Source organism: Pinus tabuliformis, chromosome 4_1 (genome assembly GCF_031772625.1).
Source record: "Pinus tabuliformis cultivar Carrire ecotype Pingquan chromosome 4_1, CPIR1, whole genome shotgun sequence".
Taxonomy (NCBI): Eukaryota; Viridiplantae; Streptophyta; class Pinopsida; order Pinales; family Pinaceae; genus Pinus; species Pinus tabuliformis.
The window spans coordinates 461,591,200-461,604,716 of record NC_142303.1 but is presented as its reverse complement, the minus strand read 5'-3'; the positions used below and the strand labels follow the sequence as shown (position 1 = coordinate 461,604,716).

The 13,517-nt window shown below is 34.6% G+C and overlaps 1 protein-coding gene across 1 annotated transcript; it reads right to left on the bottom strand.

Moving 5' to 3' along the window:
- Window positions 1–6,226: 6,226 nt before the first annotated feature.
- Window positions 6,227–8,212, bottom strand: LOC149176406 (uncharacterized). The gene is made up of 3 exons (XM_089419907.1): window positions 8,065–8,212; window positions 7,644–7,948; window positions 6,227–6,766 (listed from the first exon to the last, which is right to left on the bottom strand). The coding sequence occupies exons 2-3, from the start codon at window positions 7,887–7,889 to the stop codon at window positions 6,704–6,706; spliced, it is 309 nt and encodes a 102-aa protein (XP_089276033.1). The 5' UTR covers window positions 7,890–7,948; window positions 8,065–8,212; the 3' UTR covers window positions 6,227–6,703.
- Between the last annotated feature and the right edge of the window lie 5,305 nt (window positions 8,213–13,517).

Below are 13,517 nucleotides of genomic sequence, written 5' to 3'. Positions count from 1 at the left end.
AATCAATTTAATTAAAAAAGAAAAACCTCACAGATAATTTTAAGATATATAATATTCTAAAATATTATTTTGGAAGTTAAATATGTATCATCCAAATAATAATTCTTCATAATTAATTTAAAATTATGAATTCCATATTCCAAAATCAACATAATTAATTTTTTTTACAATAAACTTGAGCTCGTAAAAGAATATTGAGTAAATGAAAATGGAGGACGTGTCTTTGAAAGTCTACCTACCCATTCCTTTTCTAGCACAAGTATCAATCTAAATACAAATCTAAATACAAACATTTTTCTAAATTTAAAACGTAACCGCAACAACATGGGAAACCACGACTACTAAACCTATGATTAAACAATTAATTATTATTTAAAATTAATTAAAAATAATTGAGGAAGGGACGATGCTATGAATCCTTGGTTTGAGGGAAGCTTTCTTTCTTGTATATTTCAAAAACAATGCCTAGCCAAATTTAATGCTTGTAGTCGCTTTCTTTCGCACTTGGTTCGAAAACCTATGATCCATACTAGCCGACTTAAATGCTTAAACTGCTTGCAAACTAATAATCTTATTATGATGTGATCGGGGTTGAATTGGAGTTGCCAGAGTTGTTGATAATTCATTTATGAGAGTAGTGATTGGAGTGGGTGATGCTTATCCCCATTTCCCCCTCTCACAAATTGAAGAGACAACCCTTCAAGGTAATCCACGAAAGAGCTAAGGTTGTTCTCTCTCAAATCTAACAATGGATATAGGAGGAATTGTACCTATACACACAATAGAAGTGAATTCAAGGTTCGATTATTCAATGAGATTTATTTAATTGTGTTTTAGGTCATTGAATTATTATCTAAACCTATATATTCTAGTCTGAAGAGAAGAGATTTAATTAAAACACCAAGTTCTTATGTTTGGGTGATGAACCACTTAGTTTTTTCCTACTAGCTAATGAACCATTGAGTGATTTCCAATTGGATGTTAAAAGGCCTACACAATTGATTCAATTCCTTGGCTTTGAGAAACATACTGCCCCAGAATTTGGGTGAAGCTCTGTGTATTGAAACTTAGAGAGTAAACGGGTCACTGGTGTGCTTACTACAAGAGAGTAATTAATGAACATCTTAGACAATGGACTCCATTTCTTGAGTGTTTTACCAATCCATTAGTGAGAATTTCCTCTATGTAGGCATCTCTTCAAACTCTAGATCCAACGCAGGGGTAGTCAACTACAAGAAATATTGTAATGTTGTTAGCCTATGGTTAGGTGGAATGTGGAATTCCATCCAATGTCTAGCTAATCTAACTCAATGATATACATATAGTGGTTTAAGCATATTTTATTTTGAGTTATGACAATGATTTTTATGTTGTTGGTTGATGTGTGGTTATTTATGCCTCATGAACGAATACCTAAAATAATTGTATGTTCATGTATGGAAACTTCCTTATATGTGTATGGTTATATGGAATGTTTCAAATTGTTAAATCTGCTTCCAAACTCAATATTTGCATGCTATTTTATATTTAATGATGTCAATGAATGTCTGGTTAATTTTGAGGATACCTAGTTTATGAACAAAGTGGTAAATTTGTCATTTATGCACACCTAGATATTGTTGTAACTCAAAACTGTAATGAGTTGTAACATATTGAGATTCTAATGTTTTAACATGGTACGATGACTCTAATAATCTTTTCTTAGGCTTCGATCTTGATCTTAAAGAAAATTGGTATTTTGGGCAGATGACTAGGTCTTAGGAAAACTCTTGTGAATTTCCTCGAGATTCCTTTGTTTCCTTACCTTAATGCTACAACAAAAATAATAGATTTATCCTTTTGCAAGTAGGACATATTAGAGACTATAATTTCCCTTTCCAAGCACTTCTTGCAACAGGGTTGGATACCTCCTTCAAGTGCGAGCCACATCGAGGAATATGGATGGTCAAGGTAGTGTTTCCTTGCAATTGAGTTGAATACGATTCGATGGGACATAAACTAGATAAATTGCATGAAAAATGTTCACATCTGGGATATGGGGATCTGAATGTGGAGGAATGTAGATGCATAAGTGAAAGGATGGATGTGGCAGGTAGCAAGATGACTTGGAGTTATTGTGTTATTCAGTGATCTAGGATCTAGGGATGGAAAATGGTTATACAACCCTTTGAAGGTATAAGTGGGCATTAGACCAAATCACCCTCAAACAATCATGGATCCATGAAATTCGGGGCACAAGGTGACAAGACTTGATTGAACATTGTAAAATTAGACCCATCGTGAACTGGATATAACATAAAACTACTGTAGAATACGAAGGTGTAGGCCTAGTGTGACCAACACACTAGGGTTGACTTGAAAAGTACCACATGAATGCCACCTAGGGAGTCTCATTAATGATGTGGACTTGTATCACACCAAATTGGCAAATGCCACGTGGAGTCCATGTGGTAGTAGTGAGATTATGTGGACGTCGCATGAAATGATGTTCATGCCACATTACATTGGTGTTTTCGTGCCACTTGTGCCATGTAGGATCCACATCGATGCCACATGGTAGCTTCATTCTAATGTGCAACAAACGATATTGGGACATAGGGGAAGAAACTAGAGTAGTGGAACTCCGCTTGTTGCTCCTATATGCACACATCCCTTTTGAATTTCACACTTAGGTAACAATGGTAGAGCGGTGGTGGTGATAGACCTAAATTTTTTCATGTGTCGAGGCGGTCATCCGGTATTACTTCCCACTACTTATTTGATTGACCCTCCAGGCCCTCTTTATCAAGCACCTTACTTTGGACGACACATTCATACATGCAACTAGGTCAATGGCCAAGGTTTACTTCAAGCCCCCCATGGTTTTCCATGGTTTAATAGAGGGGGCTTTGAAATGGGGACCACTACCATGGGACCCTCATTATCCCCCCACCCCTGGTCTGCCATGAATTAGCAAGGGGTGTGCGGGGGCGGAGAGAAGGGTTTGAAATGGGAAACCCCTTATGATGAAAACCACTCCAACTTTACTGCTCACCTCCCATTACCATTTCTGTTTTAGATAATGTTCACATGTTGCTAGCAGCAATGCAAATGAGTGTAAGTTTTGATTTGGGGTTACATACCTTGGAAGTTGGGTTAAAACAATTGGTAACACCTCTAGTAGCCCAAGAAAATATAAGGAGGTGGTAGGAGTGTTACAATATCAATTATAGATTTCGATAATATTCAAAGATTTTGATATCTATATATTCCACTAACATGGAATGAAGTTACAATTTCTAGAGGCAACAAGTGTGGCAGCTTAACACCTTCCACTCCTTTGGGTAAATTTTATTGGATAATAACCAATATTAAGTCTACACATTTAGAATTTTACTCATAGGAAAACATAAATAATGATGAAAAATAAGTCCTATCCTATCCATTTTTAAAGTAAATACTTAACTTATAGTGAAAAATAAGTGACATGAATATATTTAGGCCGATAGGCCTTTCTATGCATCAACAATCATCAACACTTTTACCTCCTCTGTTGGATTAGATGAGACACTTTCAACCATTGATTTGAAGTGCGACTGCTTTTTCCAAATATCGGTTGAGTTGCCCTATTGCTTTTTCCCATTCTTTTATGTCACTCTGGAAGATATTTTTATTGCTTTTTCCCTGCTAGTTGTTGTTCTTCTTCTTCTTCCCTAGCTTTTGGCAAGCACTGATTAATATTAAGCATCTCACAGAGCGCATTCTCACTTTCATCTCATCATTTTCTTCAATACTTGCATTGCATTGGCTTGCCTTGTTTCTTGTTCAAATTTATTTTCTTTGTTGCATGGCGTATTTTGGATTTTACAGTGTTTTATTTTTGTTGTGTATCATTTTCAATTTTGTATTGGCGGTATTATAAACTCTGATCCTGGAAAAGGAATAATATACAAATTTTTATTTTGGGACATGTAATTACCATTGAATGTAAAGCAGACTATTTTCCTTCAATGAAAGAACCAGTTGATTTTCCTTGTCGCGGGCAGATTGAATCAAATGAGACAGGTTGATTAAGCTTGCGTAGATTTTAATTCTCCAGTTTCTATAAGTTTTCTTGCTCTCAGAAGTGGCAGGACCCCCCACAACTGGGTGATTTAGCTAGATTAAACCACAGCGCTGTAGATTTACATTACCAACGTTTCAATTCTGTAGATTTACATTGCCAACATCTGTAGATTTACATTTCAGCGTTTCAATTCTGTTCATTTGTTAATTTCATTGCAGATTGTTTAATTACAGCATGTGTGTGAGTTATTTTTACACAGGGCGTAGATCAGAGTGTGGATTTCATTTCCTTCCGTTGCAGCAGTAAAAAAGTATGGCATACTTGTGGTTTTATAACGTTTTGACACAGTCCAACGTCAAATATACAATCTGTGACAGCGCGTGTTATTCTCCGTTCATGTTAATGGCGTTGGCTTACAGGACGGGTGCGTAGGTTTTGTATATGTGAAGTTGGATCCGGAAAAGTACTAGGAATCATACGTTTTGAACTAGATTTTAATGGCGTGATTAAATGCTTTGATTGGAACGCGTTTCCAATTCATTTACAAGTGGGTGAAGTCTTCCATTTCAAAGTGCGTGAGTTTTTAACAGTGCAGCACAACAGATCCGATCTCATCCGTATTTACTAATTCGAAGAGGAAGCCGATCTCCAGATCGAGGTTCAGCTGCTTGTCATTTTATTTAGCTTGGTTAGTTTATCTTGTGGAGAGATCCGTGGAGCGGATCATTTCCAATTTTGTATTGGCTGTATTATAAAGCCGTGTGCTCTGATCCTGGGAAAGGAATAATAGACAGGTTTTTATTTTGGGACATGTAATTACCGTTGAATGTAAAGCAGACTATTTTCCTTCAATGAAAGAACCAATTGATTTCCTTGACGTGGGCAGATTGAATCAAATGAGACAGGTTGATTAAGCTTGCGTAGATTTTAATTCTCCAGTTTCTATAAGTTTTCCTGCTCCCAGAAGTGGCAGGGCCCGCCACAACTGGGAGATTTAGCTAGATTAAACCACAGCGCTGTAGATTTACATTACCAGCATTTCAATTCTGTAGATTTACATTACCAGCATCTGTAGATTTACATTTCAGCGTTTCAATTCTGTTCATTTGTTAATTTCATTGCAGATTGTTTAATTACAGCATGTGTGTGAGTTATTTTTACACAGGGCGTAGATCAGAGTGTGGATTTCATTTCCTTCCGTCGCATCATTAAAAAAATATGGCATACGTGTGGTTTTATAATGTTTTGACACAGTCCAACGTCAAATATACAATCTGTGACAACGCGTGTTATTCTCCGTTCATGTTAATGGCGTTGGCTTACAGGACGGGTGCGTAGGTTTTGTTTATTTTCTTTATTTTTCAGATGGGAATGATTGGTTTGGTTAGTCAAGACTGTGGAATATTGGCGTTTATATTCGTTATTTCTTTGCTTTTGAATGGGGATAATGCTCTGGCATACCATGGTTGGGTTTTGTTTTTTGTGGCTTTGTTATGGCTTATGAATGGATGTGTTTATGTATTGAAATTTAAAGAAAATATGGGTTTATTGTAGCATATGAATGGGATGCATCCAAACATTGAAATTTCAAAAGCTGGGTTTATTGTGCATATGAAAAGGCGTGTATTCATGCTTTTGAAATTTTACTCGGAGATGTATTCTTCGTATATGCTTAGCCACCTATGAAGGTTTCTTGATTTTGGGTAATTAACTTAACCTCTTGATTTCGGGTAATTAACTTACTCTAAAATGAAATAAGACATTCAATGTGTTCCTTGTAATATAGGTATAAACAAAACATTTAAAGAAAGGAAATTACACAATGATCCAGTCCAAGAGAACAAGGTTTTCCACAAACCAATTAACTTTTCTAGAAAATTCAACAATTCCAATTTAATAATCTTATCTACCCCTCTTTGTACCTTTTGAGACAATTGCTAGTATTTACTTATTTTCAAAATTTTAATTTTAGATAATTTAATAAAATTTCTAATTTATAATACAATAGAAAATTATATTTTTATTGATATTTATTTTTAAAGTTTAAATAATATAAATTACATTACTCAAAATTAAACTAATAATAATCAAAATTCAAATCAATTTCTAAAATTCCGAGTCGCCTGAAAAGCAATGTCCACATACACTCAGTAGAAAAACGTAAACGTATAATATTGGAGCATATTTACATGACATTGTATCTTAAAGCATTCCTTTGCATTATAGTGTATCAAATATATAGCTATATATATTCGAAGGCTGACTTCATTATACCAGAGTTTATTCCGGCACGTGAGAAGCACCGGTACCACATATGAAACTTTCTGGATCATCAACTTCTATTATTCACTCAAACCTTTTTTACAACTAGAACCTAGCTTAAAGCAAGATTTATAAGCGAGACATGAAAATTCGTTCTGGCGACGTCAACGCTCCGCAATATTCGGTTGCAGAAGAGAAGAGAAAACAATAAACTGATAAATATGGCGCTATGTTAAACTGATAAAAACGATCACCCTATTAACAAACTTATACTGATGATCGTGGACGTCTATTCAAAATCCAAAACGTCTTCTATTTCTATTCCGCCCAATTGGCAGCCCAACTGTGGAGCTTGCCTTTCAGGTCATCTATATCCAGCTCAGATGGCACCTGTTTTTAGTTGGCAGCCCAACTGTGGAGCTTGCCTTTCAGGTCGTCTATATCCAGGCCAGATGGCACCTGTAAAAACAGTAAATCATATCAAAAACCACCTAGGTCATTCAGTGAAAAAACCACGGGAAAGTTTAAATTAGCCTTGTCTAATTTAATTTATGGATTAAATGATTTTTTTCACCATTTTCCTGTTTAATTTTAATTTTAATCAAAATTTCACATAAATTTAAAAAAAAATGAATTTAAATTGTTTAATTTACATAATTTGAATGTTCCAAAATTTTTTAAGCTTTCAAATATACTAAATCCATTTATACATTTAAAAATATATTTTAAAAAACAAAAAATCTTAAAATTATATTATAGAATATGCCAAAATAAATATTATTTACTCTTCTTACATTACCAGTGCATCCTATCCATAGAACTAACGTTTGAATCAATACAGCTGAGTCGGAGCAAGCCCTTCGAAAATTATACAGGCAAAACATTGATCAGATTTGCCCATTAGCCATTTCCTACCTAACCTGGAAAATGGAAAACTATACAATTCTACCCGAAACCAGAAAACCTAATGCCATGAGCAAATGAAAGAATTAATAATAAGATCAATGCATTATTTAAATCACGAGAATAACTTATTTAGAAAACACAAAAACCAGTCCCAAAGAAATCTGATTCTAAATTGACTTTGATCCTAAATTATCTAGAAAAACTAAGACTAATGTGAAAGAATAAAAAAGGCGATGCATTTATTGACTGACTGATACGAAATTACGAAGGAAAAAAGAGAAAACAACATGCATTTACATTTATTTACACCACAAAGAACACTTTCAGATGAGCACTGATGCTAAACTGATTTACTCTGTGAAGAAACCATGAGATTGACTAGCACAATAAGTGAATGGTTGAGGAAGGAATCTGCAGTTATAAATATTACCGAGACTAGGATGCTATGAAGAACTTTCTCGTTGGTGAAGGATCTACGAGAACAGAGAACGCTAACACTCGCATTTTCCAGTACCTCAAACAGACTTGAGGAAGGACCTGTAGAAGGCGTGGCAGTCATGACTCCGATCAAAAGTTCATCCGAACCACCTGGTTGCTGTATTCTCACTGCTGGCAAACTCGCCGGTTGCCAATCAGTTGTATCAATTGATTCCACTTGTCCTCGTCCCGCAGCCATTTTATTGATGGCTCTCAAATTATCTCAGAAGACGGAGCAGGTGGAATAATCGTTTGATTCTGTGAGATAGAAAAAACATATACCCTTTAACTGAAATTCATGGACAGATTATCTGAAATTCAAATACAGTTACTCAGCCTTTCTACTTTTTTTGAATAGGAAAAAGCCCCGTTACCTCAATTGGCGGAAGGTCGGCAAACAGCAAATACGTCTGAAGACAATATCTGACACTTCTCTTAGATTTCCCTATGCTTCTTGGTCGCAGCTTATGCACTATAAAAAGCCTCGCCAACTTCAAAAATTTAATATACGAGTACATTGCTTATTGATTTGTTTCAAACTGTTCCGAATATAATAGGAATATTGGCATGTGAAGGAATATTGGCATAAGAATATTATCAGTTCCTAAAATTTTCCATTGCAGAAATATTAAGACGTGAAATATTAACATATCAGTATTATTAACTGCATTATTTGTTAAGCAACCAAATGGCCTTATCGTTTGATCCTGATGCATTCCTATCTTCCCAGAAGTTCTTATCTTCCCAGCAGATAAATGTAACTGTAGATTGCGACGAGACAGAGAACAATCGAGATTCGTTGGAATTATTTGATAAGAATTGACAGGATTTCTTACCCCATTATCACACCCGACATGTACAGACAAATGAAAAGGAGATTTCGCACCTCATTGATCTTAATAATGGCGCGATGCCGTGCGCACATGTAGATGGCTAAATTGAACTCGAAGGGGCAGAGATGGCACTATTACATACAAATTGTAGATGTACACATAATTCTTTTAAGATAATGTTAAGATTTTTGGAAGGTTTCCTCTACGGCCAGAATGGAACAATGTCTGAGAATCTTTTCAGTCAAGTCTTTTGAGATAATGTTAAGACTTTTCGTTTCCTCTACCGCCAGAATGGTACAATGGATGAGAATCTTTTCATTCAAGTGTTCTTCCGAATATCAACCTGTGAGTTACAGACGCTAAAAAAGTTTTCAGCAATGGATTGGATGGCTTGGATATAAACTTCTGAAATCTCTACCTTTCAGAAGAGCAGAAGGATTAATAATTGAAATCACAAAGGAGATAAGGGGATAAGTATGTTTAATGTGATTAATTTTGAAATTAAAATCAATTTCTTTTTTTCACCATCTGTTTTATATTAGGCTTAAAACAGTACATATATATGTAAGACAGATCTTCCTCATAGATCTAGTGATTTCCACATTTTGACTACATAAAGGTGTAAAAATTCATCATTCAGATATTTGAAATTGTCTGCTAAATATAAAGCAGTGCCTATGCATCTATATATTGTCAGCCTCAACCACAATATATCACAGTTATTCCCTATGTGAGCTGTTAAACTAAGATGTATCTGGAATCATTTTCATGTTCTGTATATACCTACATTAAGTATCCATTCCTCTTTCTTTTCTACACAAAAGGAAATACAAAAATGTACAAAATTTTAACAAAAATACAAAAGATTTTTATGGAACTTATCTGCATTGGCGTTCTGCATTTTCTTGGAGATCTTCAGTCTATCCCGGCAGCTTGAGGATTTCTACTTCTGTCTCGACTGGTCCTATTCTTATTGGGATATACATACCATCCTCTGTGGCTAGTAATCCTTTCTTTGACAATTCATGGGCTATCTTGTTGTGAACCTTGCTAATACGCTGAATGGAGGAATGCTCAAGGGTATTTCATATACTTTTTATACACCTCAGCAAGCCTTGTAGAGAATTTTGCAGGATGTTATTCTTTCCCTTAATATAATCTATCATACATTTGGAATCCCCATAAATTTGTATTTGAGGGATATCCAAGTATTTAATTAACCATAGTAGACCCCATAAAGCTATAGCTTCTGCTTTCATACTTGTTCCCTCTCCCACATTCTAGTAAATCTGGAACTCCTGTTCTTCTGATATCTTAATCTAGATTCCGCACCCACATCTTCCTCCTTGAGCTGCCCCATCAAAAAACCCAGCCGGATAGATGGTGATCTGAAACTTGCCCTTTTCTACCTTCCTTTTTTCCTTAATGTCATCATTCTAATTTGATATAACTCACTTTTCTATGAGTTCACAGATTACATTTTCTCCCCTTATATTAGAACCAAAAATCAGTTGATTTATATCTTTCCAGATTTCCTAGAAAACAACCAAAGTGAGCGGTCACCTACTTTTGCTTTGAGTGCTCCCCCATTTTAAACACTCCTCAATTGTATTGAAATGTATGAATGGAATCTGCAACTTGGTAGTGAAGTGTTTCCAAATGCTAATAGATCTATGACAATGTAAAAATAAATATTCATTATCCTCTAGATTATATAACATATCCCAAGACCATGATGGTTCGTCTTTTGTAAATTTTCCCATGTGAGATTCTTATTCTGCCATGTTAGCCAAAGGAAAATTACAATTTTTACTGGAATATTAACTTGCCAATAACTGTGAAATCAGAAAGATTCCACATTCTGTAGTTCCTTCAAGCATATTTTGAGATAGCAGTTCGCCACCTTGATCTCTCCTCTTTTCTTCTTTTTATCAGCCCATGCTATGCAATCTCCTTTGTTGTCATAACATATCCCCGCCTCTTTTAAAGTTTTAACAAACTGTATCCAATCTAATTTGTACTGACCAGTAAGGTTCAGTTGAGTAGAGTCAAACCAAATAGGAAATCTACCATTCCAGTCACTAATCAGTTGGCTGACAATATAAATGCCTCTTCTCTTCAGATGGTGTACTAGTTCCACTATCCTAGGTGGCACCTCTCCTGCTCCAATAATGCAGTGTTTTCCCACCATAATTCTAATACCAGATCCAAAATACCAAAATATATTTTGAAAGAGGATGCACTTGACCCTGATAAAACTATTCCATATCTGGGAACCACATTTATTCTCAATTGCTCCTTGTTTGAACCAATAGGAGCAGGGAAAATTTTAAGAACCCCCCCTAAATTTATAAATATAATAAATGGGCGAATCTCCATGGTATATAGGAAAAATGGAAGGCGATTTTATCAATAATATAATATGTATATATAATTTTTTGGTGAATCTCTCACCAGGCATGGCGAATATTTTACTCAATTATAAAATCTTGTAAGATCTTGGCAAGTCTTTCACTAAATAATAAAACTTTGTATGGATCTAAGACGATAGAATTTCCCCTTTAAATAGTCTATGCTCAAATGAATACCATGGTATTACCATGGGTCAATACCATGGGTTATCATAAACCTGGAGCTTAAAAATTACTATTTTTAATTTATAAAAATTAATAAAATTAATAGTTGATTTTTATTTTATTTTTTATTTTAACCAAGCTAAAATTTTTAGCCTACATTAAATTACCACATCCATTTTTACTCTTGACCAAGCCCCAAGAGGATCAAATATTTTTTCACTCTATGCTAGTTTGCATATCACGATATTTGATACCTCTCGGGGGTTAGTAGATCCAGAGATAGATCTCTGCTGGTTTAATTAATTCCCCCATTTAAATAGGCTACATTCCAAGTGAATACCATGGGTCAATACCATGTGCCATTTTGGTGAATACCATGGGTCAATACCATGTGTCGTTTTTATTTTTATTAATTCTAATATTAGGGTTAATAATGGTTTTTTGCATGGTATTAAAAACAATCTAGTCCATGGTATTTGTCCCATAGTATTTTACCCATAGGTTTCACCTAAATATAACCCATTTTTTGAGTGTTCGTAAATATAAGGTGACTTATGGAGTAAATATAAAAAAATGTTTTATTTGTTTACCATACCTCTTGTTTATTTATATTTTTATTAATTTACCATACCTCTGTTACAAATATGGTATTTGGCCCATAGGATTCACTTAAATAAAACTTCTTTCTTGAGCCTTCATAAATAGAATGAGGGTTATGGACTAAATATAAAACGAGGTTTTATTTATTTACCATACGTCTAGTTTATTTATATTTTTATTTATTTACCATACCTTTTGAGTAAGTATAAAAAGACGTTTTATTTATTTACCATACCTCCACTTTACTTATATTTTTATTTGTTTACACCAAGTGACTTATGGAGTAAATATAAAAAATGTTTTATTTATTTACCATACCTCTCATTTATTTATATTTTTATTAATTTACCATACCTCTTTTATAAATATGGTATTTGGCCCATAGGATTCACTTAAATAAAACCTATTCTTGAAAATAGGCGAATGGATTCACTTAAATAAAACCTATTCTTGAAAATGGGCGAATAGAAGGTTGTAACTTCTAATTTCAAGGGCTAAATTTACCTTTTTTATGGTATTTGGCCCATAGGATTCACTTAAATAAAACCTATTCTTGAAAATAGGCGAATGGATTCACTTAAATAAAACCTATTCTTGAAAATGGGCGAATAGAAGGTTGTAACTTCTAATTTCAAGGGCTAAATTTACCTTTTTTACCCTCTCCCTTAAAATAAGGTGGGCTATTTGAGGTGATTTGTAAAAATGTACTATGATACAAAATATTCGCCCACTAAAAATTTAAAACCCCTTAATTTCGCCAAAGGGCGAACATTCGCCCCTAAAATTATCCTTGAATAGGAGAAATCTTTATTCTTTATGTATTTGGATCTAATCACCTTTCCACCTTTACTGTTGATGCCCCTCCAAAAAGATTTTAGAATAAGTGCCCATCCAAAAGAAAAAGATTTAGTACACTCCATCCACCCAAAATTTTTGGTGTAGTGGCCTTCTCCATCTTAACCAAATGATATTTACATCTCTTTCTAGCACCAAATCAAATATAGCTTGTCATTACTTCATTCATTTGATTAATTATCATTTGTGGAATGCAGAATAAGTGTGCCCAATAAATCCCCAGTTGTGTAAGAACTAACTGTGTGAGGATGATGCGGCCTCCCATTGATAAGCATCTATATTCCCATCCCTTAATCTTGGAATAAAATCTTTCCACTAGCCACATCCAATCAGCATTTTATAGCATCCTGGTTTTAGTCGATACCCCAAATATTTCATACCATTGTCTAGAATTTCTACATTTACCACTAAACAATTCTTGATATGTCTGATATCATCTTGGTTACATGATCCATATAGAATGATGGATTTTTGTTCATTTTGTACAAGACCTGTGGCCTTCCCAATTTTTTTTATGATTAAAGATAAAGAATACCATTTGAGTCTGTTTCTCATACCCATCAGCGAGATATCGTCAACAAAAAAGCTATGGGAAACAGTGACACTACTAGTGATTTTTAGAGCTTCAATTACACCATTTGTCATAGCTTTTTTTATTTTTAAACTCAGTCTGTCCATCGCCAGGATAAAAAGAAGGGGGGATAAAGCACATCCTTGTCTAAGTCCCCTACCTGCTGCAAAGAACTTGGATGGGTATCCATTGATTATAACTGCATAACGAACTGTAGATACACAACCCATGATCCATTCTGCCATATTTGAGTTTATTCCTACTTTGTACAATACCATTCTAAGGTATCCCCAATCTAAGCAATCATAGGCTTTTTTTAGATCTACCTTCATTACTGTTGCATTCATCTTTTTTGACTTAATGTTGTGCATGCATTCTTGTGCAAAGCCACT